The sequence below is a fragment of the Mesoplodon densirostris genome, chromosome 19 (genome assembly GCF_025265405.1).
Source record: "Mesoplodon densirostris isolate mMesDen1 chromosome 19, mMesDen1 primary haplotype, whole genome shotgun sequence".
NCBI classification, from domain to species: domain Eukaryota; kingdom Metazoa; phylum Chordata; class Mammalia; order Artiodactyla; family Ziphiidae; genus Mesoplodon; species Mesoplodon densirostris.
The window spans coordinates 12,708,280-12,731,668 of NC_082679.1; the positions used below are offsets into that span (position 1 = coordinate 12,708,280).

Sequence of the window (23,389 nt, forward strand, 5' to 3'; positions counted from 1 at the left end):
CTCTAAACTTCTTTGGGGGAATTCCCTGGTGGCACAGTGGTTAAGACTCTGCGCTCCCAGTGCAGGGGGCCCAGGTTCGATCTCTGGTCAGGGAACTAGATCCCACATGCATGCTGCAGCTAAGAGTTTGCATGCCACAACTAAGGAGCCAGCGAGCTGCAATTAAGGAGCCCGCCTGCCTCAACTAAGACCCGGTGCAACCAAATAAATTAATTAATTAACACTAATAAATAAATAAACTTCTTTGGGAAACAGAGGAAATGTGGGGTTCCCTGAGCAAAGAGGGAGTGCCCTGAGCAGGGGCTGAGGCTACCCCATCCCACCCCTTCCTGGGGCCTCACATAGGGGGAAGTGGGGGCTACAGACAGGATCTACTGAGAGGGTCAGGAGTATTAAAAATCCAGAGGTAAGACCTCTCTCGAGATCAGAGAGAGAATAAAACAGGGAGATAGGGAAAGAGAAAGACACAGCAACAGAGACCAAAAGACAAAGACACGGAGAATTAGGCAGAGGAAACAAGCAGAAAGGCAAGAGACAGAAGACAGAGACAAAGAAACAGACATAGGAGAAGAGCAAAGACCAAGGGAGGCAGAGATAGACCAAGTGACAGAGGCACGGGAATGAAGAAGTAGGGACGGCGAGAGGATGTGATTTAGTAGCTCAAAGAACAAACTCTAGAGCCAAAGTGGGAGAAACATTAGGAAGACAGAGACAGAAGATACAAAATAGGTGTTTTTTAATTGAACATTTTTATAAAAAGGAGCGGGAATATGAAGGGGACCATGGGCTAAGCCCGGGCCCGCGGCGTCCGTAGGAAGGGCACTCCTCCTCCCCGTCTGTCCCATCGACCATCCTCTGCTCCGGGTCCGGCATCCCTATGCGCATGCGCGAAAGCAAGAGGGCGGATGTGTGCAGCAGGGACCCCGCGTACGCAGGCGCGGAGTGGGCGGTCCACGGCTGCTGGAGCTCAGGCCCGGGGCCTGGCGGGCGTGCAGTGGTGCGGCTCGTGCGAGGGTGCGAATCCTGGGCGGCAGATGCAGCGGAACGAGCCATCCGTGTTGACGCAGCGCGCGTTGACGCAGAGCTGGGCGGCCGCCTCGGCCTCGTCACACTCGTTGATGTCTGGGGGGGGGGGGGAATACCAGGAGCGCTGTTCAGAGCTGGGGACCCGGGAGCCCACGTCCCTGGCCCCTGAGGCTCCTGGTGCAGAGGGGTGTGGATGCTGAGCCTCCTGTTGGAGTGGAATCCAGCCACTACCACCCGTTGGCTGTGTGAGCCTGGGCAGTAACTTAACCTCTCTGTGCCTCAGCCTTGTGTTCTGTGAGATGAGTGTGGTAGCCCCTAGGACACTATGTTTTTGTTAGAAAAACAATACTAATGACGATATCAACAACAATAAGTACTCACTCTGTGCCAGACATTGTTTTAAGTATATTACATGTATTAACTTTATCCTCCCAATAACCCTGTGAGCTAGGTACTGTGCAAACTGAGGCCTAGCGTGGGGAAGCCCCTTACCCCATGTCACACAAAAAGCCCACTCTGCCCAGGGGGTTCGCAGACCAGCTCACAAAGACCCCGAGTGCCCAGCCCCCTTGCCATTTCTTGGCTGTGAGACTTTGAGGAACTCAGTTCTCTTCTCTGAGCTTTACACATAGGCCTCACTGTCATTGTAAATCAATGTTCACGACTCTATGAAATGGGTTCTACGACTATACTCATTTTTCAGGTAAGAAAAACTGAGCAAGGGACAGTGACCTGTCCGGGGTCACACAGCAAGCTGCTGGACTGAGCCTGAGGTCTATCCAACTCCCCCCGAGTCCCTGATTGTAATCACTCTGCTTTACTACTGTCTAAACTAGGCAGACATAATTCCTATTCGATGGGAAGACTGAAAGCTCTTCAAAGAGGTCAAGCAAACTGCCCAAGGTAGCCCTGGGAGTTCTTAGAAATCACGCCTGCAGGATCCTATCCTTCCATCCTGCTTCAAGCTCAGCCACAGTGCTGTGGTCAAGCTCCACTTTCCTCCCAGCCTGACCTGTCCTTCAGGCAAGCCCGGTCTCTGAGCAAAAATTACTTTCTGCTCCCCACCGGGGCTGGCCGGTCTCCTTGACGTCCCTGATTACCCACCCCTAGTAAAGGCTTCCACCCTCTCTTGTACCCCACCTCCATGCTGGCCCCGGCCCACCCCTCACCGACGCAGGCCATGCGGGTCATGTCCAGGCGGTAGCCATCGAAGCAGTCGCAGGTGAAGCCCTCGGGGACACGCACACATCGGCCGTGGGCGCAGCCGTCCAGGATCCCACACTCCTCCGCCTCCAGCCCTTCGTACGGCCCAGCCTGGGCGCCTGCGGAGAGTGCGGGGACTCCGGGGTTCGGGTGGGGCCGCGCCCCAGGTTCGGTGGGTCCCCTTCTAAAACTGCCCATCCCGCTCCAGGACTCTGGGGGGCGCTGTGAGGCCAGGATGTTTACGTCGCTCTGCTCTCTGGCTTTCCTTCTGTCCTCATCGCTTTCTAGGAAGGTCTACAGGGATGTCTCTGTTCCTCTTCATCCGTGCTCTCTGTCGCTCTCTCCGACAATATCTCCGTTTTCCCATCTCTCTGAGCCTGTCTCTCCCGCGGCTTCTCTTCGTTTCTGTCTCTGTCTCTCCTCCTCCCCCTCCTTTCCTCCCTTCCCCATCTCCACCTCTCTGCACACCTGGCTTCTCATCTTAGTCCCCATCACTCGGGCCGCAGTACTCACCAGCATAGCTTCCACCTTCAGGCGACTCCTCAGGCTCTGGGACGGAGCCACGGGTGTCGCGGGACCGATAGCGCCAGCGGGAGCCCGGGCCGGGTGGAGCAGGAGCCTCGGATTCACCGTAGGGGCCACCATCGTCCTCAAAGTCGGGCATGTCGAAGGGTGGCGTCCCGTAGGGGGCCTCCCGGCGCGCGAAGGGCCCAGGTGGCGGTGGGTAGGGGTCATAGGGTAGGACGGGTGGCAGGTACAACTCAGGCCCGTACGGAAGGCCCTGGTAAGGTGAACCTAGGTCTGGGCCATACTCGTAGGGGAGTCCAAAGCCACCTGGCCGTGCGGGTCCATATGAGGGGGGGCGCAGCACATTGCACAGGGCCTCAAAGTCATCTGCGAACAGGAGCCAAGCCTAACAATCAGCCCTTGCTTCCTCGGCACCCATCATTCACGTCCCCCCTCGGGGAAGAGAAGCCCGAAGGAGAGGGTGGGGAGGGCCGTGGGCTGAGGCATTAGAGGGGCTTCAAAGGAGGAGACTGGGATTGCAGGCTTGGGATCAGGGGTTCTGGAGCCAGGATTGAAGGTCTGAGGACTGAGACGGGGATTCCGAGGCACTGGGATCGGGAGTACTGAGGACTGCGGCTAGAAATCAGGGTCCAAGTGCTGGAATTTGGGGGCCCATGAGATCTGGGGCTAGGGGCCTACAAAAATGGGATGGAGGTGTTTTAGGGACCAGGACTGGGAAGTACCAGGGGCCTGAGGGGTCAGGATGCATGGGAGGGGATCTGAACCATGGGACCTGGAAGTCAGAGGAGCAAGGGCCTAGGACTGGCACTGGTTTCCCAAGGGCTGAGAACAGGGAGACTCAGGGCTTTTTAGAGCCAAGGCATGGAGATCTCTGGAGCTGTGTGTTGGCTTCTTAGGCACCTGGATGTGGGTATCCAAGCCACTGGGACTTGGAGGTTTGCGAGCTATGACCAGAGTCTGTGAGCCAGGATGGCAGGATCTGAGCAACTGGTATTGGAGGTCTAAAGGTCCAGGATTTGGGGGAGGGGTCTCATGGGCTGTCCTGGGCTTCTAGAGACCAGGAGTTGAAGGTCTGAGAGATCAGACCTTGGGACCTTTTGGGACTGGAACTATGAGACCTGCTGAGTCAGGCCTTGGGGTTTCTGGGGTTGAGGCTTGGAGGTCTTTGGGTTATGACTTGGGGTCTAAGATTTAGGAATGCACTGGGACATAGGGGTCTGAGGACCTGGATTTGGAGCATGAGGGGCAGAGTCTCGGAGTGTGGCCCAGGCAGGTGGCAGTACCTGAGTCCTGTGCTGGGCAGAGGGCACAGTCCATGCCCCAGGCCTCGCCGTAGAGGCAGCAGCACTCTGTGTAGGTGGCCTGGCGATCCAGCCGAGGGCGACTGCACACGAGGTCAGCCCCCACTTCCTGCCAGCACACTCCCAGGTTGTCGTCTGAGGGCAGAGACAGCGTGCATCAAGGCGGGAAGAAACTCAAGCCCTCCCAAATGCTCCATCTCCTCCCTACTGGAGCAGCCCAGCCATCCTCTGCCTCTGCCACCAAATCCTTCTCAGCAGCTGTGATCTGACTCCCGGAAGTCGTCTGAGGTAGCTCCAGATGAGTACGGGGCTTGGTCTGGCACAAGGCTATCATATAGGAGGGTGAGAGGGTCTGAGAGGAGGATTCTATCCAAGACTGGCCGCTGCAGGGGCTCTGTGACCCCAGGGCAGTTGCTTTTCCTCTCTGAGCATTGTTGAATAAAGTCTCAGGATGTGGAAGGACGTTGTAGGCAAAGGGATTGGGAGGAGAAGAGACTTTGGGTCAGTGGGCAAAAGGAGAGAGAGGACCAAAAGAAATAAACACAAACACATCGAAAGAGAGACTCAAAGAAACACAGGAAAGCAAAGATGCAGAGAGAAACAGACCTAAAAGCAAAGACAGAGGCAGAGAGTGTCAGAAATTCAGAGAAAGGCCTAAAGACAGAAACCCACAGAGGGGTGCAAAGAGACAGAGACCCACAGGGAAATAATAGAAAGCACACTTTTAGCACTTAGTAAGACCAGGTCCCATTCTGTTCTTAAAAATAAAATTCCTCACTCAGAGCCACCCTATAAAGTAGGGGCTATTGCCAATCCACCCAATGTGCAGAAAGGAAGTTGGGGGTCCAAGAGGCGATAAGGAACGTGCACGTGTACACAGGGCCAGTAAGTGGCAGGGAGGCTCCTCTACAACCTTCGTCTTTAACCAGGCCCGCTGGCCTCTTGTTCCGAGAGACAAACACCGAGACCGGAAGCTAAATGGGGCATGAAGGGGCGTGCCCCGGGTGCACGCGGGAGGCTGAGTGGGGGTAATGAGGGGCTGGACTGCGTGGGAGAGACCTGGGCGGGGCTAACCGGCGGGGCGGGGCGGGAGGAGGGGTTACCGAGGCTCTGGCTCTCGTTGGAGACGCAGCGGCGCCCTGAGCCGTCCAGCACAAGTGGGGGCTCGCACGTGCAGTGATAAGAGCCTATGGTATTGACGCAGCGGCCGCCCTCACAGGCTGGCTCCTCGTCCGCGCACTCGTCGTTATCTAGGGAGGCATGGAGGAGTGATCAGGAAGCAGCCCTCTCCCCTTTCCCATTTCCCCGGTGCATTGACGGTGGGATGGATGGAGTCTAGACTCCAGGAAGGACTTCCTGCTGGTGGTGGCCACATTCCAGAGAGGAGCTGGAGTGGCCAAGGGTTGGGAGAGTCCCAGGCGGGGGTGTGAGTGCCGGTGGAGGTGGGGTTCCTACCGATGCACTCCAGGCGCTGGGCATGATAGTAGTAGCCATTGCTGCAATAACATGAGTAGCCTGGGGCCGTGTTCACGCACACGCCGCTCTTGCACACCTGGTCTCGGAAGAGCTGGCATTCGTCCACGTCTGCGGGAAGGATGGTCAGAGGCACACACACCCCCATCAAGAGAGACGGGGGGAGGGGGGGAGGCAGGCCAGGTTGTGGGGTGGGCTGGATGGGGGGGGGTGTGTGTAGCTGCGGGGCGTGATCAGGGAAGAGAAAGACAGAGATGGCAAGAGAGACCCAGAGGGAGAGATACAGAGGATAAGGGTGGGAGGGGGAGAGACAGAGATAAAGAAAACAGAGATAGCGCGAGACAGAGCTGGGCCTGGGGGCTGAGGGTGGGCGGGCCTTACCTCTCCGGAGGCTCGGGTCTCCGCTGGGCGCCAGGTAGCCCCGGCCGTGGGGGCACAGTGACTGGTACTCAGCTGCACACAGAGACAAGGCTGAGCCCAGACACCCGTGCCCCAGCCCCTGCCTTGGGCCTGCCTGTGCCCACTTGCCTCAGTGCCCACCCTTCACTGCCCAAGTCTTTAGCCCCTGTGCCTGTTTGTATCCACCTCTCAGACTCGCGCCCACCTGGCTGGCAGCTCACTCTTGCCCGTGCAATACCAGCACCTCAGTCCCTTGTCCAAATGTGTCCCTTTGTCCCAGTCCCACGTCCACCTATTGCTACCCAAACCCTCCGCCCTGTGTCCACCCAGCGGCCCATGCCCACCTGTCTCGGTGCTTGGGCACTGCTGGATGCGGCAGCCGCTGCCCCAGCCCTCACCCACAGTGCAGCAGCACTCCTGCCACGTCACGTTCCGGGCCAGGATGTTGTCACATGCATCCGGAGCTGCCGTGTCAAAGTAGCACTCCCGGCGCCCGCTGCCCACAGGGCCCTGCCTAGGTGGGCTTGGCCGGCGGGACGGTGGTGGTGGCAGCCTGGCTGGCAGACTGGGGCTGGCGGGTATGTGGGGCTGCGGGCCCGGGAACGTGCCTGAGGAGACAGTGTGGGCTGAGCCTCCAGCCCCTATGTTATGGATGGGGAAACTGAGGCCCCATGTGGCAGAACCGACTCCACACCTCTCAGCCTCTGTCATCATCTCTCTCCCATTCTCACCTCCTCTAATTTCTGTACCTCTTGCCTCCCCATCTCACTCTCCCAAGCGTCCGGCCCATCATCCAAGCTGCAGTTCAGGTAGGAGAAGAGGGGATTTCCCTGGCCTCCTGGAGGCCTCCCTGGGGCCTCACATCCAACGTGTCCCAGTCTGGTCTCAGAATCTTCATACCCAAATCTAGACCTAGGCCTGGACACCTCTCCCTGACCCAGGCAGCCCCACAGCCTGTCCACTTTGGCCTCTTGAGCCCCTCTCCCACCTGCCCTCTCCTCCCCTCCCATGGCCCTTGCCTTGGTCCAGCCCTGTCCTCTCTGCTCAGGTCCCAGCCCCACTCCAATCCACCTTCACATGGCAGCCAGAGGAAGTTCCAAAACCTGATCACACCCCTCTCCCGCTCAAAACCTCTCCGTGGTGCCAGAGCGCCTCAAGAAAAGTCCAACCTCCTGACCACGGTAATAAGTCAGTGTGGTCTGGCGCCTGACTCCTTCTGCAGCCTCACTTCTCCCCACCCCTTCCCTTGCTCTGTAGAGCATGTCACCCTGAACTTATTTCAGTCCCTCAAACATGTCGGGTCCTCTCTTGCCTTGCCAGGCCTTTGCCCTTGCTGTATCCTCTGCCCAGAATGCCCTCCCTCATCCACTTGGCTTGGCTTATTTCTACTCATCCTACTACTCTCAGTTCAGACATCCCCTCCTACAGGAAGCCCTCCCTAACTCTCCTTCAAGGCTGGGGAGGTGCCTCCTCTGGATTCCCACCATGCCCTAGCCTTTCCCATCACAGGCTTGTTTGCTCTGGCCTGTGCCTCATCCATCCCAGTCCTGATCACTCTGGGTTGTTACCATCAGGTTATATTGCTATCTGCCCCCACTAGATTGTGAGCCCCTTGAAGACAGGGTGGTCTCTCCTGGTCACTACTGTGTCCCCAGGGCCCAGAAAAGGGCCTAAACTCAGTGAACATATGTTGAATGAAGGAATCTGGTAAAGTCAGAACCAGGATCTACATCTCCTGATACTGAGTCCCACACCCAGGTTAACTCATGTGTTCTGAAGGTTTTTGTTGTTTAAAACAACAGCATCTAACTGATGGCAGCTGTCCACATCAGGAATGGTTAGATCCCATTATTTTTCTGCGGGGCCGGCAGCCATCAGTTAAGTAGACATTGATCTCAGTCTCACCAGCAGACGTCCGAGGGGGAACACAGCGCCCAGTCATGGGGTCAAACTCCTCAGGGCTGTTGGGGCAGACACAGAGGAAGGAGCCTTCCACATTCTCACACAGGGCAGCTCCACACACACCCTGTAGCGTTTCACATTCATTCACATCTGTGAACAGGAGACAACAGGGAAGAGGGAGTCAATGGTTGTAAACTTCTGGAATTCCGTAAGTCTAAAAGTCTGGGCTCTGAGTGTGAGTATTTTAATGGCCCAGATCCCATCATCTGCTTATCTTTTGGTGACAAGCCCTGAATTTCCCTTGGGAACCCTCTGCTCCTCCAACCTAAGTTTTGAGCAGGCCAAGCAGATTGCTGCATTTCTCTGATTCAGAGACAGGCAGTGACCAAGCTGGGCCAATCAAAGCCAGTCCTGGGACTCATTCTAGAAATATGGAGAAAGAGCCTCCCTCTGTAGCCAGGGATGTCAAGCTAAGGATGTCAACCAGAGGCGCTAGGGCCACTTTTGTCATTGTGAAAAGAGAATCTGCCTGAAAATAAATGCATTAGAGGATAGCAGAGCTGGGAGAACAGCTAGCCTTGTTACAATTCCTGGATCCACGTATGCCTGAAGTTCAAATATTTCCCAGGACTTCAGTTTAATGCCCTTTAAACAAATGAAGCCTGTTGTATTTGCATTTGTCAAAACTAAGTGAGTGTATAATTAAGACTCATGCATTGCACTGTATGTAAATTGAACCTCAAATAAAAATATCTGTAAGCACAAATTGAACTCTCGTTAATGACATGCATTATGCACAGAAGAATTTAGGGGGAAGTATATTGAAGCCTGCAATTTAATCTTAAAATTCTATCCAAAAAATTTTGTGGATTAATGGAAAGATGTGTGAGGAAACAAGCATAACCAAATGATAATAATAGAATATAGACCATGGGTATGCTGATGTTTCATTCTACAGGCCTTTTAACTTTCTGTATGTTTAGAAATTTTCCTTGGGATTTCCCTGGCGGTCCGTGGGATTTCCACGGTGCTTTCACTGCCGTGGCCCGGGTGCAATCCCTGGTCAGGAACTAAGATCCCACAAGCCGTGGGGCATGGCAAAAAAAAAAAAAAAAAAAAAAAAAAAATTCCTCATAAAATGTTGGGAAAAAAATAAAGGATGTTTATGTACACTTAAGATTAGTGCAGTTTTCGAACTTCCCCGGCAATCCAGCAGTTAAGACTCTGCGCTTCCACCGCAGGGGGCGCAGGTTTGATCCCTGGTCGGGAACTAAGACCCCGCATGCCGAGCAGTGCGGCCAAAAAAAAAAAAAAAAAAAAAAATTAGTGTACTTTTACTACTTTATGCATGCATTTTTAAAGCACACCCCAAATAAAATCTAGATAAATAGGGGTTCCTGAGTCACATGAAGATGATCTTATATTCCAAGGTCTAAATTCCATACCCTTAAAGTTTACATGCATTCAGATCTATGGAGAGAAGCAGGGCCTGACAACCTCTTCCCCACCCTCTGGCCCCACCCACCCCCTGGAGCCCCGTACCCACGCAGTGACGCCCGTCCCGCGCCCCCTCGTAGCCCTGGTCACAGAGGCACTGGAAGGAGCCAGGCAGGTTCTGGCACATGGCATGGGCCCCGCAGAAGGACCGGTTCCGGCATTCGTCCACATCTGCAACCACCAGACAGTCAGGCCATTGCTGGACCTTCTATCCCCTCCACATCTCACCCATTGCCCCAGGGACACCCACCCTGGCATCCGCCCCCTGGTGTGGGTTGGTAGCCAGGGTCACAGGCAGGTGTGCAGCGGTAGGAGCCAGGGGTATTCTCACAGCGCTGGGCCCCACAAATCCCTGGGCCATATTCCTGGCACTCATCCACATCTGCAAAAGAGTGGGGAGGGGAGGGGGGAAGGAGAGGGGAGTCACAGGCCTGGATTCACAGGTTCCTGGTGCTGCTTCCAGTTCCCATGACTGAGAAGTCTCTGAATCTGGTATTCTAGGAGTCTGAGCTTCTAAAAATCAACAAGCATTGATACCTCTTAAGGCCTCATTACCATTTCTCAAATAGCCTAAACATGGTCCTGCCTCAGGGCCTTTGCACTTGCTGTCCCCTCTGTCAGGAACACTTCCCTCAGCTATCTGCATGGCTCCCTCCCTTGCTTCACTCAAGGGTCTAGGTCTAGACCTAGCACCCCTACCCCTACTGCCCTGTCATCTCTGTCCATTTATCCTGCTTTACTTTCCTTCTTAAACTTCTTATATCCATGTAGTTATTGGTATGCCAACTGTCACCTCCCTAGAATGCAAACTCCACGTTGGCAGGGGTTTGTGCCTGTCTTGCTCCTCATTGTATCCTCAGGGTGTAGAACAGTGCCTGATACACAGTAGGTGCCCCCAAATGGTTTGCTGAATAAATCGAGTTCATATTTACATATTTATTGTCTGTCTCTCCCCCTAGGACGTCAACTCCATGAGGACAGGGATTCTGTTTTACTTATTGCCTGTTCTACTGCCAGTGTTGCACACTGTAGTTGCTTAATGAATTCTTGTGGAATTAATGAATGAGGTCCCATGAAACTAGGTTTCCACGAATCGGGGGTCTGGCAACCCAAGAGCCCAAGGCAGTCAGCAGTCATTTCATCTGTTCCACAAAATGCTGACCCACACACCATCCCCCACCCCCACCCCCAAATCTGGGCTGCTTCTGGAAGCGAGGCTTGCTCTGTTTCCTGACAGGAGTGTCTGCCCCTATCCTCCTGTCTCCCCTCTACAAAAAATTATAAAGACACGCTGGTGGCTTGTTTCCACCACGATTAGGAGAGTCAAGTACACTGGTTGGGAGCCCTTTCCCTCCCCTCCCCCCAAGTCCGTGAGGCCTGGAGCCGGCTTCTGCGACTCTTCGTGGGGGTGGGGCAGTGGTCTCACCGTCACAGGTGCCCTCAGGGCCTGCGTGGTAGCCAGGGTCGCAGTCGCGGACACAGCGGTAGGAGCCGGGGGAATTCTCACAACGCTGGGACCCGCACAAGGCTGGGCCCCGCTCCCGACATTCGTCCACGTCTGCGGGGGGGAGGCAGCGCAGTCAGATGGGAGAGGCAGGGAGGGAAAGGAAAAAAGGTGGGGGAGTCAAGGAGGGGAGAGGAGAGTCAGAAGAGGGAGGCGGGAGTCGCAGGAAAGGGGGAGGGAGAAAGCAGCAGAGGAGAGGCAGAGGGGGGAGACAAATGGGGGAGACCAGGACGCAGAGGGGAGAGGGACCAGGCAGAGGCGAGGCCTCTCACCGAGGCAGGAGGCGAGGTCTGGGCCAGCGCGGTGTCCTGGAGGACAGACGCACTCGAAAGAGCCGTCGGTGTTGGTACAGATGCCGCTCTGGCAGAGGTCCTCCTCGCTGCATTCGTCCACGTCTGCGGGACAGTGTCGGAAACCGCAGGCGGATCTCCTTTGCTTAACATTCCAAGCCGCGCCCCTCCACCGCCCTTTCCCCGCCCCTCCAGATCCAAGACCTTAACGCCTTCCCCACCTGCCTTAGGCTCCTCCCTTTCCTGCAAGCCCCACCTCTCCGACGGGTTTGGCTCCATCCTTTCCATTCACTGCCCAATTTATCCACACTCCACCCTTTCCCCTTTTGTCTCCCAACTCCGCCCCTCCCTTTCCCCACCGTTTCCCGATCCAGGTCCAGCCTGGGTACGGACCGAGGCAAGAGGCTCCGCGAGGTCCGGGCCGGTAACCGGGAGCACAAGTACAGGCAAAGGAGCCGTCGGTGTTGAGGCACTCGCCGTTGGGGAAGCAAAAGTCGCCCTCCAGGCACTCGTTCACGTCTAGGGTACCCAGAGGTAGGGCTGCGGGGTTACCAGACCCGCCCCCGAGACCCAAGCCCCGCCTACAAAGGAGCAACCCTGTCCCCCAAGCCACACCCCGATGGCCGGTTTCTAAATTCCACCTGCAGTCCCTTAGTCCAGCTCCCACCTCCCCACCAGGCTTTACCCAGGAAGCCAAGTCCCACTCCCAGGCTGTCCAGCCTTTTCCCCGCCCAGCCCACCTGCGCAGGGCCCGGGCCGACCAGGTGGCGCCCGGTAGCCTGTCGCGCAGGTGCAGCGGAAGGAGCCTTCAGTGTTAGTGCAGTGGCCGTGGGGGCCGCAGGAGGCTCCCGAAAGGCATTCGTCCACATCTGTGGGAATGGGGATTTCAGAAGGGGTTCTGTCTAGGAACACACTGATGGATCCCCTTGGGGGAGAGGGGTCTGAAGAAGGTGATGGGAAGTGTCTTGGGTTGGATATGAGGTGAAGGCTCCATGGCAGAAGTGGGTAGGGGAGACTGGGGTTGGGGGTCCTTGAGTCTGGGTTTCTGGGAACTCCCTGTGCCAGGATCCTGGGGTCAGTTGAAGGGACTCTGGACTGAGACAGGGGTCAGACATTAATTAGGGTAAGGGGTCAAGTATTTTAAACCAGGATAATTAGATGGCATTCTGGTGAGTCCGGGGCCAGAGTCTCTAGTCAAGGGTCAGGGTCCAGGATCATGAAGACAATCAGGCCCCAGGGAAGGTACTCTGAGAAGGGGCAGGGGCAGTGAAAGAGGCAGGGTCAAGCATCACACAGAGTCATGGGTTGTAGTCAGGGTTGTGGTCAGTAGTTACGTTTAGGTCAAATGTCACAGTCAAGTTGAGGGTTCATTGGTCACAGAGTCAGCAGTCACACTCAGGGCCAAGGGTCCTGGTCCAAATCAGGAACTGCAGTCTGATCAGGGGTTCATAGTCTAGGTCAAGAATTGCAGTCAGGCTCTGGGGGTTGTGGTCCAGGTAAGGGGATTGAGATCCAGGTTAGAAGGTTGTAGGCCAGGTCAGGGGTCATGATCTGGGTCAGGAGGCATGATGCAGGTCCAAGGTCACACCCAGGGCCTGATCTCACCAGTACATCGGCCATGGTGCAGGTGGTGACCAGCAGGACAGGCCCTGCACTGGAAGGAGCCAGGTGAGTTCACACACTCCTGCCCAGGACATGCCAGGTGGTTCTCACACTCATTCACATCTGGGGAACAGAGGAGAGGGTGGCTTTGGAGGAGTGGCCCAACGCCCCCCTCACCCATCCACACTCCTCCCTCCCTCCCCGGCCTCACCCTCGCACTCAGAGCCGGCAGCACTGGGTTGGAAGCCCGTGGGGCAGACGCACTGGAAGCTGCCTTCTGTGTTCTCACACCGGCCATAGGTGCAGGGCGGGGGGCTACGGGCACACTCATCCACATCTGGGGCAGAGGAGACCAGTGGGGCTGAGGAAGGGGCCTGGACCCATCGCCATCACCACCCACCCCAACATTCTACTCTGGAGGAAGCGTCCTGGACTTTGTTCAGGCTGCTCCCTCCTCCCAGAAGGACAGACCCTTTCGTTGTTTCCCCATTAACGGTCTCTCCAGCTGCCAGGATGCGGCTAAGGCACCACCTCCTGCATGTTGCCTTCCCTGACTCAGAGTTGTCCCTTCCTCAGGGTTCCCACAAGCACAAGAGTATCATCGAAAACACGAGGAGGAATGGAGAGCACCCTCATATTTGGAGAAAGGGGAGAAGATGCTGGAGCCAGACCCTCGCCACCCCCTCAATACCCCCAGGGACCCCCAGTCCCTGTCAATACCCCCAGGGACCCCCAGTCCCTGTCCTCCTTCACTGAGCCCCATCTCTCTGCCTCTCTGTCTCCCAAACCTGTCTCCAGTCCCTACAGCAGATGGAGGTGAAGTGGCTTTGGACTCAGCACCCTCACCTTGGCAGGGGGCCCCCGGCCCACGGGAGCGGAAGCCAGCAGGGCAGGCACAGTGAAAGGAGCCTGCTGTGTTGTCACAACGGCCTGGCCCACAGGGTGGTGGCTCCTGGGCACACTCATCCACGTCTTCTTCACACGCTGAGCCCCGGAAGCCAGCCGGGCACACACAGCGGAAGGAGCCAGGCAGGTTCTCACAGACCCCTCGGCCGCACACGCCCGGGCTCTGGATGCATTCATCCACATCTGCTCAGAGCAAGGGACCCAGGTCATACCTCCTTTATGCCCCTTCCGCCCCCACCAACCATGCTCTATTCTACCTCCCTGACCTCCTTCGCTCTGACCTTCCACCCTCCATCATTCTGCCACCCTGTCCCCGTGATTCTGCTCTCCACCTTCCATCACTCTGCCACCTTATCCGTCATCATTCTAACTCTATCCTCCATCCCTCTACTTCCTCAGTCCCTATTAAGCTGCTTGCCTGCTTCCTAGAACTCTGTCTTTCTAGTCCGTATCAGTGGGCCTCCTTAAACTCTGTCCTGCATAACCCTACCCCTTCCCCCATTAATGACGTCTCCATCCCCCATCCCTCTGCTTCTCCATCCTCCATGACTCAGCCTTTCTGTTTTCCAACACTTGGCCTCTCCATCCCCAACAGGCTGCATGTCTGGTTCTCAGAGCCTGGCCTCTTTCTCCCATCAATCAGCCTCCCTCTGCCTCATTGCTCGGTGTCTCCATCCCTCACCACTGCCACTCTACCCTTCCCCCTACATGCCCAATCCCTCACCCTGGCAGCTGGCTCCGTGGGGCGCAGCCTGGTACCCAGCGGGGCACACGCACAGGAAGCTGCCTGGCGTGTTCTCGCAGCGCCCACGGTCACAGGGTGGCGGCACGCGGTGGCACTCGTCCACGTCTGCGGGCACAAACCGCGTGGCTGGGACTGGGCCAGACACTCCGCCTCCTCGCCCCCCCCAGAAGGCCTGGGGAGGCGGGGAGGCGGGGATGGCAGGGGCGGAGTCAAGCTTCGGCCAGGGCCAGGTCGAGGCAGGAGCCAGGGGCGGTAGAGGGGCTCGGAGGGGCTCGGTTTAAGGCTGAGGCGGAGCTTCAGCGGGGAGGACAGGACAAGCGTTGGAGACCCAGCTTGGGCAGAGGCAGAGCGGGGGACCGTGAGGGGGGCAATTTGGGGAGGGCAGGGCCTGGGGAGGGCAAGGGCGGGAAGAACAGCTTTGGGGACCGAACAAAGGGAAGGCAGGAGCGAGGGAAGGGGTGGTTCGGGGACGGGGTACTGGTGTGGCAGGGTGGAAATCAGGAGTCATGGTGAGTAGATAGGTTGCAGCAGTTGTGAGACAGGGGAGGGGCCTTGGAGAGGGCAGAAGCTAGTCTGGAATATTGAAGGGGCGGGGCCAAGGGAGGGGCGGAGCCGGGACCCAGTCAAGGAGAGGGGCGGGACAGTAGTACGACAGGGACCGGCCCCGACGGGAAGGGCCGGCTGGGCCGGAAAGAGGCAGCGGTGGGGCCGAAGTGAGAGCGGGAGCTGGTTTGGAGACGGAGCCAGGGGCCAGGGGCCAGGCCAAGGCAGTAGTTGGGCTGAAGGGATGTGGGGAAGAGTGCGAGGGCGGGAACTGCTCCAGAGGGAGAGCTGGAGCGAGACCCCAGCTGGGGTGGGGCCTGGATTTCTCACCCAGACACTCCGCACCCCGCGGGCCAGCTCGGAAGCCCGGCCCGCACACGCAACGGAAGCTGCCTGGCGTGTTTTCGCAGCGCCCGGGAGCACAAGGCGTGGGAATGCGGCGACATTCGTCCACGTCTGAGGGTACGGAGGGGTCTGGTCAGGAGGTGACAGGGTAGAGCCGCCCACCCCGCCTCCGTCCTCCCCCTCGGCCTGGCTCACCAATGCAGCGCATGGCCTGCGGGCTGAGCCGGAAACCGGAGTCGCATGCGCAGGTGTAGCCACTGGGCCGGGGAATGCAGCGTCCCGGGCCGCAGACCTGGGGATTACGTTGACACTCGCCTGCAGAGGGACCTGCGGGGGTCCAGTGAGCCAGGGTTCCCCCATCTATGAATCTTCTGTCCCTTTCATCCCAGTTCAGTTCCCTCAGATCCCCTGCCTAAAACACCCTCCCGGATGTCCCCCCTCAAGCCCAGTCTTCCCCCTCTGATGTCGCTCTCCTTTATCATGGGACATTCTCATCAGATCCTCTGCCTGAATCCTCCCATAATGCCACTCCAAAGTCTTCATTTTTTAATATTTTGCTCCCCAGTCTTCTGCCTGAGATATGTTCTAAGTGTCCTCCGTGAAAAATAATTATTTGTCTCATGTTAACTGAGCACTTACTATGTGCCAGATACCTCAGAGGCAGCTTGCTGAATTCTCACAATGATCCGCATTTTATAGATGAAGAAACTGAGCCTCAGGGAGGTTAAGTTGACCTTCCCAATTGACAGAGAACTTGCACCCAGGCTTGCCTGACTCCAGCTCCTGATGTAACCACCACCCCACCCTTCAAACCTTTATCTTTCCCCACCCATTCCTTAACTCCTCTGGCTGTCACATCCTTATCTGTTCTATTGTAGAATCTTCACTTTGGAGCCCCCCACCCCGAACTCCTGCCTGTAATACCGCCATCAATGCCGCTGATTCCCTCTACCGCACCTGATTCAGGGATCTCTGGACCAGTCCAAGCAGGGATGCTGGGCAGGGGAAGCTCAGGGCCTGGACGGGGGGGCTCTGGCCTCGGTTCTAGCCGTGGCTCAGGCCGGGGTTCTGGGCGATGAGTGGGCAGAAAGCCTGGTAAAGAAGGGCTATCAACAGTGGAGACCTGGGTTTGGGTGTCCCCACTCATCTCCCCTTGGAGACAACACTCCCTCCTCCAGAAACCAGCTCACCTGTGCGTGGCCGAGAGGTGGAGGATGGGGCACGGGGCTGGCTGAGGGATACTCGGGGTGGTTCCTGGCCCAGGGGTCTGGTGTTGTAGCGGAGGTCAGAGGCCGAGTAATGGTAGCCAGGGCCAGCTGGGCAGATCTCCCGAAAACCCTCTGGACACAGGAAAGGGAAGAAGATGGGCAGAGAGAGGGCAAGAGAGTAGGGGGGAATGAGAGGGAAGGGGGGTGAAGGAGAGAGAAAAGCGGTGGGGGTGGGGCTAGGGTCTGGCCTTGACCGTGGGTAGGGCTTAGCCTGGGAGTGTGTTAGGGGTTTGCGTTGGATGCTGAAATGGGGTCTAAGAGTGACTGGGGGGACCTGGGGTCTGGGAGCATCTGGGGGGAGTGTAGTCTAAGGGAATTAGACCCAGGGACGTTCTGGCATGAGGGTAGGGTGGACATGGGACCAGCTTCAGGCCCCAGTGGCCAAAGAATGGGACATCTCAGAGGCTAAAGGTGGGACCAAGGATGTTTTTCCCTCTTTGGGATGATGGCAGGGACCGGAGTTGAGGGCAGGGTCTGGTTTGTTGTCTACAGGGATGGGGTTGAAGGCCAGGAAACAGTCAGGTCCATTGTGGGGTCTGGTTTTATGAAGAAGCAAGATTGCCTGGGAGGTGTCTCCGGGAGGGGCGTGTCTGGGGCGGGGCCCAAGGCGGAACCTAGGTTGAAAGCAGTGTCTCAGAAGCTGGGGAGGTAGCCAGAGCCTGGGAACAAGGATGGGCAGGCAGCCTATCTCAAGGGCTAGGGGAGGTCGAGGCGGGGGGTGACGCTAGGCAGACGCAGCCTAACTTCAAGGTCATGTGCAAGCCAGGGTGGAGTCCAGTCTGAAGACAGGCTGTCTCAGATGCCGGGTGCGTGGCCAAGGCTAGGGCCCAACCTGGTTGGAGGCGCTGGGGGCGGAGCCTAGAATGGGGGCTGATTGTGTCAAGTCTAGAGAAAGGCGGGCAGGAGGCGCTCACCTGAGCCATAGGGTGGGCAGAGCTGGCAACCCCGGCCCCAGGCTTTGCCTACGCGGCTGCAGCAGCAGATCTGTTTGGTGATGTTGCGTAGAATGGGCAGCGAGCAGCCGCCGTCGCGGAGCACGCGGAAGCAGGGCCCCTTGGCCTCTGAGATCACGTGTTGGGCTGGGGGTGGGGGAGGAAATTCTTCAGGGCGGGGTTGGGAGTGTAGTGGGACTAGGGGATCTGGGAGGTAGGGGAATGGTCCCAGGGAGGGTTCGGTGGGTGTGAGGGGCATTTGGGAAAGCTCTGAGAGAGTCTGAGGAAGAGCTGAGGGGTCTGGGAGGTCTGAAAATGGTTTGGGGCTTGAGGAGAGTCTGAGGGGTGAGTGAGAGAATCTGGGAAGGATCTCAGGATCTGAAGAAGGTCTGGTGGTCCAGAGAGAGAGGAGGAAATTTGGGGGCTTGAGAGGAGCTGATGAAAGTCTGGGGATCCTAATCCAAAAGGTTTGAGGGGTTCATAGAGGAGCTGAAGAAGGTTCAGAGAGACTGAGGGTGAATGAGAGTCTGAGATGAGACGTTCTGAGGGGGATCTAAGAGTGACTGGGTGAACCTGGGGTCTGGGAGCATCTGGGGGAAGTGTGGTCTAAGGGAATTAGACCCAGGGATGTTCTGGCATGAGGGTAGGGTGGACATGGGACCAGCTTCAGGCCCCAGTGACTCACAGATGCAGCTGCTGCGGGACGAGTCAAGCAGAAAGCCGTCGGGGCACACGCAGGTGTATCCGCCATGCGTGTTCGCACACTCCCCGTGCTGGCAGCGCCCGCCAGTCTCGCACTCATCCACATCTGCGAGGGAAGGGGTGGTTCCAGTGGCGTCAGGGGCAAGCTCCCAGCCAGCCCCGTCCCAAGCTTCTCCCACGCCTGCCCCAGCTCACCTTCGCAGGACCCATTAACCCTTTCAAAGCCAGCTGGACACGGTCCATCTGGGACGCCCACTTGGTCGGAGTTACCTGTAGAGAGAGGAGAGGGTTGGGCCGGGGCGCGCGGAGCGAGATGGAGTGGGCGGGGACGAAAATGGGGTGGGAGGAACTAAAAGGTGTTGAGTGTGGTTTGAGTGCAAGGTCAGCCTTAGGTTGGCGATCTGCATCAGTAGGCCTATGGCGCAAAGTCCGAGTGAGAACAGGGGAGCCAGAGTCAGAAAGTGGGGTGGGTGGTCCCAGACGGTATGGATAGGTCTAGACTGGAAATGATCCCCACAACGGGTAGGCATGGCTAGAATTTGTGTAAGGGTATAACTATGGGCAGAGTACAAGAAGCAGCCGGGTTCTCACTCCTCCCCAGCTCCGAGCACCTCAGGGACATCCTGGGGCTTACCCAGGAGCTCCGAGCACGACTGACAGTCGTGAACGCCCCAGGCCAAGCCGGCCCCTCTGCAGCAGACCTCCTGCGTCCGGAGCCCGGGCAGCGGGGACGCACACTGTGGGGAAGTGTAGGGTGAGCGCGCCCCCGCGCGGTGGCACGCTCCGGGCCCCTCCCCACCGGCCTCCTCTCACTTCGCCTCCGCGCAGCTCCCGAAAGCAGTAACCGAAGCCCGAGGCGTCCGAGTAGCCGTCCTCGCGCGGCGCGCTCTGTGCCAGCACCGTGTAGGGCGCTGCCGCCTCCGCCCGAGCCGCCGCCTCCGCCCGCGCCACTGCCTCGGCGTCCGCCTCCTCCCAAGGGCCGGACACACGCTCCACCTGGTGCACCACCACCGACGCCTCCTGCGGGTGCTCCACGTGGACGCTCACCATAGACGCCACGCCTGGAGAGAGGCACGGGGGTGGGCAAAGTGGGAGTAGGAATGGGGGAAAGGGCGCGCTGGAGAAGGGTACTTAAGAGAAGGTAGGAAAGATGGGAGTCAGAGGAACGGCAAGGTGGTGGACAGAGGGGGCGGAGGGGACTCCGGCCGCACTTTCCTCACCATGCTCATCGTCACGGTGGTTGGCCAGTGGCATGGTGTACACAGAGCGGGTGAAGCCTGGCATGGCCGGGGCCGGGGGTCGGGCGCCCGATGAGTGCAACTGGCAGAACTTGCCAGCGAAGTCCGGGGGACAGAGGCAGCGGTCAGGCTTCACGCACACACCTCCGTTGTGACAGATCAAGGGACACAGGACTAGGGGGAGAGCGAGGACACTCAGGGTCGGCAACCCTCCTTGCAGCCCCCTTGGGACGAGCGCACTCAAACGAGCTCAGTCCCTAACGTTGTAACTACACATATCAAAGGTATCAAAGGTATCACTCAGTTCAAAGTCGTTCCGCCATGAACTGTCTTGAGTCATCCCCCCGCTAACCCTGGCCACTTGCGTTGGCTGGGTCCAGTCGTACAGCCCTTGATGGTATAGCTCCGCCCACTGGGTCCACTCGCCACGCCCTCCAGCTCCTTCTTCACTTTCATTTCACCCCGCCCTCCCTCTCGAGTCACACTTTCAGGCCGAGTCCACGGCGTACCAGCCCCGCCCAGACAGCGTTGTACCCGCCCGTAGGCTCAGCCCCGCCCACTCTAGCTCTTGCCTTCGCATTTAGCGCCGCCCATCTTTTACTGTTCAGCCCCTCAGACCCAGCGCTGGTCACTTCCATTGACCAAACCCACATTTTGCCACTCCCTGGCACTACCACTTGCTCGCAACTCCGTCTCCCTACCATTCTAGGCACGCTCACACCCCGCCCGGCAGAGTCCACTACGTTCAAGCTCCGCCCACAGGCTGTGCGGTTTTGCCCCCTCCCCTTTCTACGCACCCTGCCCACATCACCTTCTTCTACCCGAGGGATTGTAAACCCCGCCTATCAAGGCGTCTAACCTGCTGCCTTTAGCCCCACCCACCTTCCTTTCCTCAAGTTAATTTGCCCTGGCTCACTCGCTCACGCTCCTCTCACCCCACCTCCCGGCTATCTGGACGTCCTAGCCACCCCCCGCCCCCCGCGCTTTGTCTCCTCCCACCTCCCCTTGGCTCCGGCTCTCCAGTTCTAGCTCTGACTTCCCGCCCCCAGTAGCCCCGGGGCGGGGCCAGCGGGAACGCGCCTGCTCTCCCCTAGGCGCGCCCTCGCTGGGCCTCAGGCCACCTCTGGGCGGGGCACTACCAGCTGTGCGGCGGGGTAAACAAAGAGGGGTGCGGCGGGGGCAGGGCGGCGGCTCCTCATTCGGGACCCTTGGGGAGCCCCGGGCCCGCTGAGCCAAAGAAGGCCGGACGTATCCTGCGAGGGCACCCCCTCCCTTTCTCCCCAGGGGCTGCCGGGAACAGCTGGAGACAGCTGTGTGGAGGGCAGGAAGGGGGCAGGCGGCCGGGGCCGTCCAGGAAGGCGTGTCTGGGATTCTGAGCCACACACTGGAGACAGGAAAGCATAGAGGGAGCCCCCTCAATTTATAAGGGTAAAGAGACTGCACTCCTGGGAGGAGATCAGTTAGAAGGCAGCACTGTGGGGTTCAAAGACCACTGGAGGTTTCTGGAACAGAAAGGGAGCCTATCCCAGAGGAAACGGAGGCACCCTTCAACAGAAGGAATCCCTTAAGTCCTGTGGAGGAGGGTTACCTAAAAACAGGACTCTAGTGTCTTCTAGGGAATGGCCAATTTGAGGGTGCTGAGAACAAGGTTTAGATGGAGAAGTGGGATTCTTGGGAGTCCCCAGCCCAAGAGAGCCTCAATTGTCTGGGAAGACTGTAAGATACTGTGGAATCCCCCCTCTCCTCTAAGCTAAGGGATTAGGTACCCAAGTCTTTTTGATTAATGGCTGCTTGAGGGGAACACAGTATCTGTAGTCCTCTTGGGAGGATCACTGATCAAGACCAATTCTGGGTTTCTCTGAAGATAGATGGATCAGAAGTTCCTGGGGAGGGAGTCAGCTGAAAGAGAAGGACTTGGATAGACAGGAATTGGGGATCACTTGGAAACAGAAAATAGGAGCCTTTTGTGGGAAGAGAATTCGACTAGGGAGCAGTTATCACTGTATAGAATCTGTAATCCGGGGTTTCCCCTGGATGTGGGGAGGAATAGCTGAGGGACAAAACTAGAGTCCTCTGGTGAGGGGCACAGTCTGGGGAGATTACATCAGAAGAATGTGAGGGAATTTCACTGAAGGGGCTGGTCTCCGGAGTCCGTTGATAGCGGTGCAGAGGGGCTTAGGGCGTGAGGGCAGAGACTCTGGGCTCCCCTAGTTAGAGGAGTCAGGCCAGGACTCCAGGGTGCTCTAATAGGGGTCCTTAATTAAGTGGCAGGCCTAGGAGAGGCTTAACTAGGAAACAAGATTCCAAAATAGGAATCTGTTGGGGGGTTGCGGGTGGTAATCCAGCTAAGTCTGGGGGCATTTCCTAACCTCCGAAAACACTTGTCTGTCTTCTCTCATCCTGAATGTAGGCCACCCCCCAGCACCCTGAGGGCCTCCACACCCAGGGCGGGCCGCTAGATGGGCACAGGCAACTCCATGTCCCACACCCTTGGAGGGCTGAGGGGCTGAGGACATCGAGGTCCTCCCGAGGTCAGCCCCATTCACAGACCCCTCCTTGTGCCTCCAGGGGCTTGGCACCCGCCTGGGCAAGGCTCCTGGCACAGGCCCGTTGAGGCTGGGCCGGGAGGGAGTGAGGGAAGGAGGGAGGAAGGGGAGGAGAGAGGGAGTGGCAGCGGGCGGGGGCTCAGGCGGGAGATGAGCTCACGCCGGCCAGGGCTGGGTTGGCTGGGGGCCAGGCTGGGCGAGTTCTCCGGCGCCAGGGGCCCCCACTCCCCACTCCAGAGGGCCTCCGGGGCTGGGGGCAGGTAGGCCCAGACCCTGAGAGCCCACCCACCACCATACCCTGGGGCCAACAGGTGGCCCACCCCCCCACCAAGGGCTCTCCATCTCTAGGGGAGCCTGGTGCGCACACTCCTCCGGTCCCCTCTGCCCCCAGGGGGCGCCTTTTCCCCTAGGCCTCCTGCCTGGATTGCTCTTCCACGTGCGACCCTTGCAACTCAGGGTCCTGCACAGACCCTCCTTCTACGAACTCTTTCCCTCTCAGCTCTCAGGATCAGCTTTCCACACCCCAATCCCCCTCCTCACAGGCACTCCCATCCTAGACTTTCCTAATCCGTCCCACCCAAAGAAGCAGAAAGTGGAAAACCCCCCATGGCCCTGGATTTCTCCCTTGGACTCTGGGGACCCCCTACTCACAGTCACAGAATTCGGACCCCTTTCCCCCAAGACCCCAAGCCCCTCAATTCTGGTATTCCCCACTTTGACTCAAAGGCACAGAAGTCAGCCCCCAATCCCCTCATATGGGACATCACAGGTCCCTGAGAACCCTCATTGCTTGCAAAATCAAGACCCTCAGGACCCAACCCCAAAAGACAGGAATTTGAGGCTCTCTTCCTTAAATAAGCCAGGGATTCCCCAGCACTACTGCGTAAAGAATCTGGACTCCCGCGCCCTGGGGACTGTCTCCCCCATCCCCGGGAATCCTCCTCCACCCGGGGAAGCCCTCCCTCGGGACCACCACCCCGCACTCACAGGCGCGGAAGCCGGGGCCCCCCGGGGCCGCCCCGCCGGGCGCGCCGCTGTCCACGCTGGTGGCGTTGCGGGGCGCGCAGGTCGGGGTGCAGCGGGGGCCGGTGGGCCCATGGACGCAGCTCAGGCCGCACACGGCCGGGGTGAAGCGCACGCGGAGGCGCTCTCGGGGCCGACCCAGCCCGGGCTGCGGCCGGAGCAGCGCCAGCAGCACCAATAGCGACACCCAGAGCAGCCGCGCGCCGCCCGCCATGGCTGCAGCGCCGCGCTCCGCCGCGCCGCCGCCCCAGCCCGCCCGAGGGGCCCGGCCGCGCCCGCCCGCCCGCGGGGGAGGGCGGCCGCGCCCCCGCTCAGGCCCTCCGCTCCCCACCACTCCCTCCCCGGCGGCCGCGCGGGGGCGCGTGGGGCCGGGCGCTCAGCCAGAGGCGCGCAGGCTGGGCGCTAGACTCGCAGGG

The 23,389-nt window shown here is 58.5% G+C and overlaps 1 protein-coding gene across 7 annotated transcripts in view; it reads right to left on the bottom strand.

The window, feature by feature from the left end:
- Window positions 1–719: 719 nt before the first annotated feature.
- LTBP4 (latent transforming growth factor beta binding protein 4) overlaps window positions 720–23,389 on the bottom strand; it is a 28,973-nt gene continuing 6,303 nt past the window's right edge. For 3 of the 7 annotated variants that reach the window (XM_060085464.1, XM_060085461.1, XM_060085468.1), the window contains 29 exons: window positions 19,387–19,578; window positions 18,980–19,227; window positions 18,801–18,903; window positions 18,362–18,436; window positions 18,150–18,272; window positions 17,447–17,611; window positions 16,455–16,604; window positions 16,222–16,356; window positions 15,460–15,591; window positions 15,250–15,375; window positions 14,356–14,481; window positions 13,572–13,814; window positions 12,937–13,062; window positions 12,729–12,848; window positions 11,864–11,992; window positions 11,517–11,642; window positions 11,106–11,228; window positions 10,756–10,887; window positions 9,580–9,711; window positions 9,375–9,500; window positions 7,836–7,982; window positions 6,275–6,538; window positions 5,913–5,984; window positions 5,514–5,642; window positions 5,162–5,308; window positions 4,041–4,193; window positions 2,743–3,123; window positions 2,196–2,348; window positions 720–1,122 (listed from right to left, as the gene is read on the bottom strand). In XM_060085464.1, the coding sequence (XP_059941447.1) occupies window positions 968–1,122; window positions 2,196–2,348; window positions 2,743–3,123; window positions 4,041–4,193; window positions 5,162–5,308; window positions 5,514–5,642; window positions 5,913–5,984; window positions 6,275–6,538; window positions 7,836–7,982; window positions 9,375–9,500; window positions 9,580–9,711; window positions 10,756–10,887; window positions 11,106–11,228; window positions 11,517–11,642; window positions 11,864–11,992; window positions 12,729–12,848; window positions 12,937–13,062; window positions 13,572–13,814; window positions 14,356–14,481; window positions 15,250–15,375; window positions 15,460–15,591; window positions 16,222–16,356; window positions 16,455–16,604; window positions 17,447–17,611; window positions 18,150–18,272; window positions 18,362–18,436; window positions 18,801–18,903; window positions 18,980–19,227; window positions 19,387–19,578 (4,433 nt within the window). In that variant the 3' untranslated portion in view covers window positions 720–967. Of the gene's footprint in view, window positions 1,123–2,195; window positions 2,349–2,742; window positions 3,124–4,040; window positions 4,194–5,161; window positions 5,309–5,513; window positions 5,643–5,912; window positions 5,985–6,274; window positions 6,539–7,835; window positions 7,983–9,374; window positions 9,501–9,579; window positions 9,712–10,755; window positions 10,888–11,105; window positions 11,229–11,516; window positions 11,643–11,863; window positions 11,993–12,728; window positions 12,849–12,936; window positions 13,063–13,571; window positions 13,815–14,355; window positions 14,482–15,249; window positions 15,376–15,459; window positions 15,592–16,221; window positions 16,357–16,454; window positions 16,605–17,446; window positions 17,612–18,149; window positions 18,273–18,361; window positions 18,437–18,800; window positions 18,904–18,979; window positions 19,228–19,386; window positions 19,579–22,937; window positions 23,215–23,389 lie in introns of those variants that run through there. The other 4 variants (XM_060085467.1, XM_060085466.1, XM_060085463.1 and 1 more) reach the window with 4 other exon arrangements.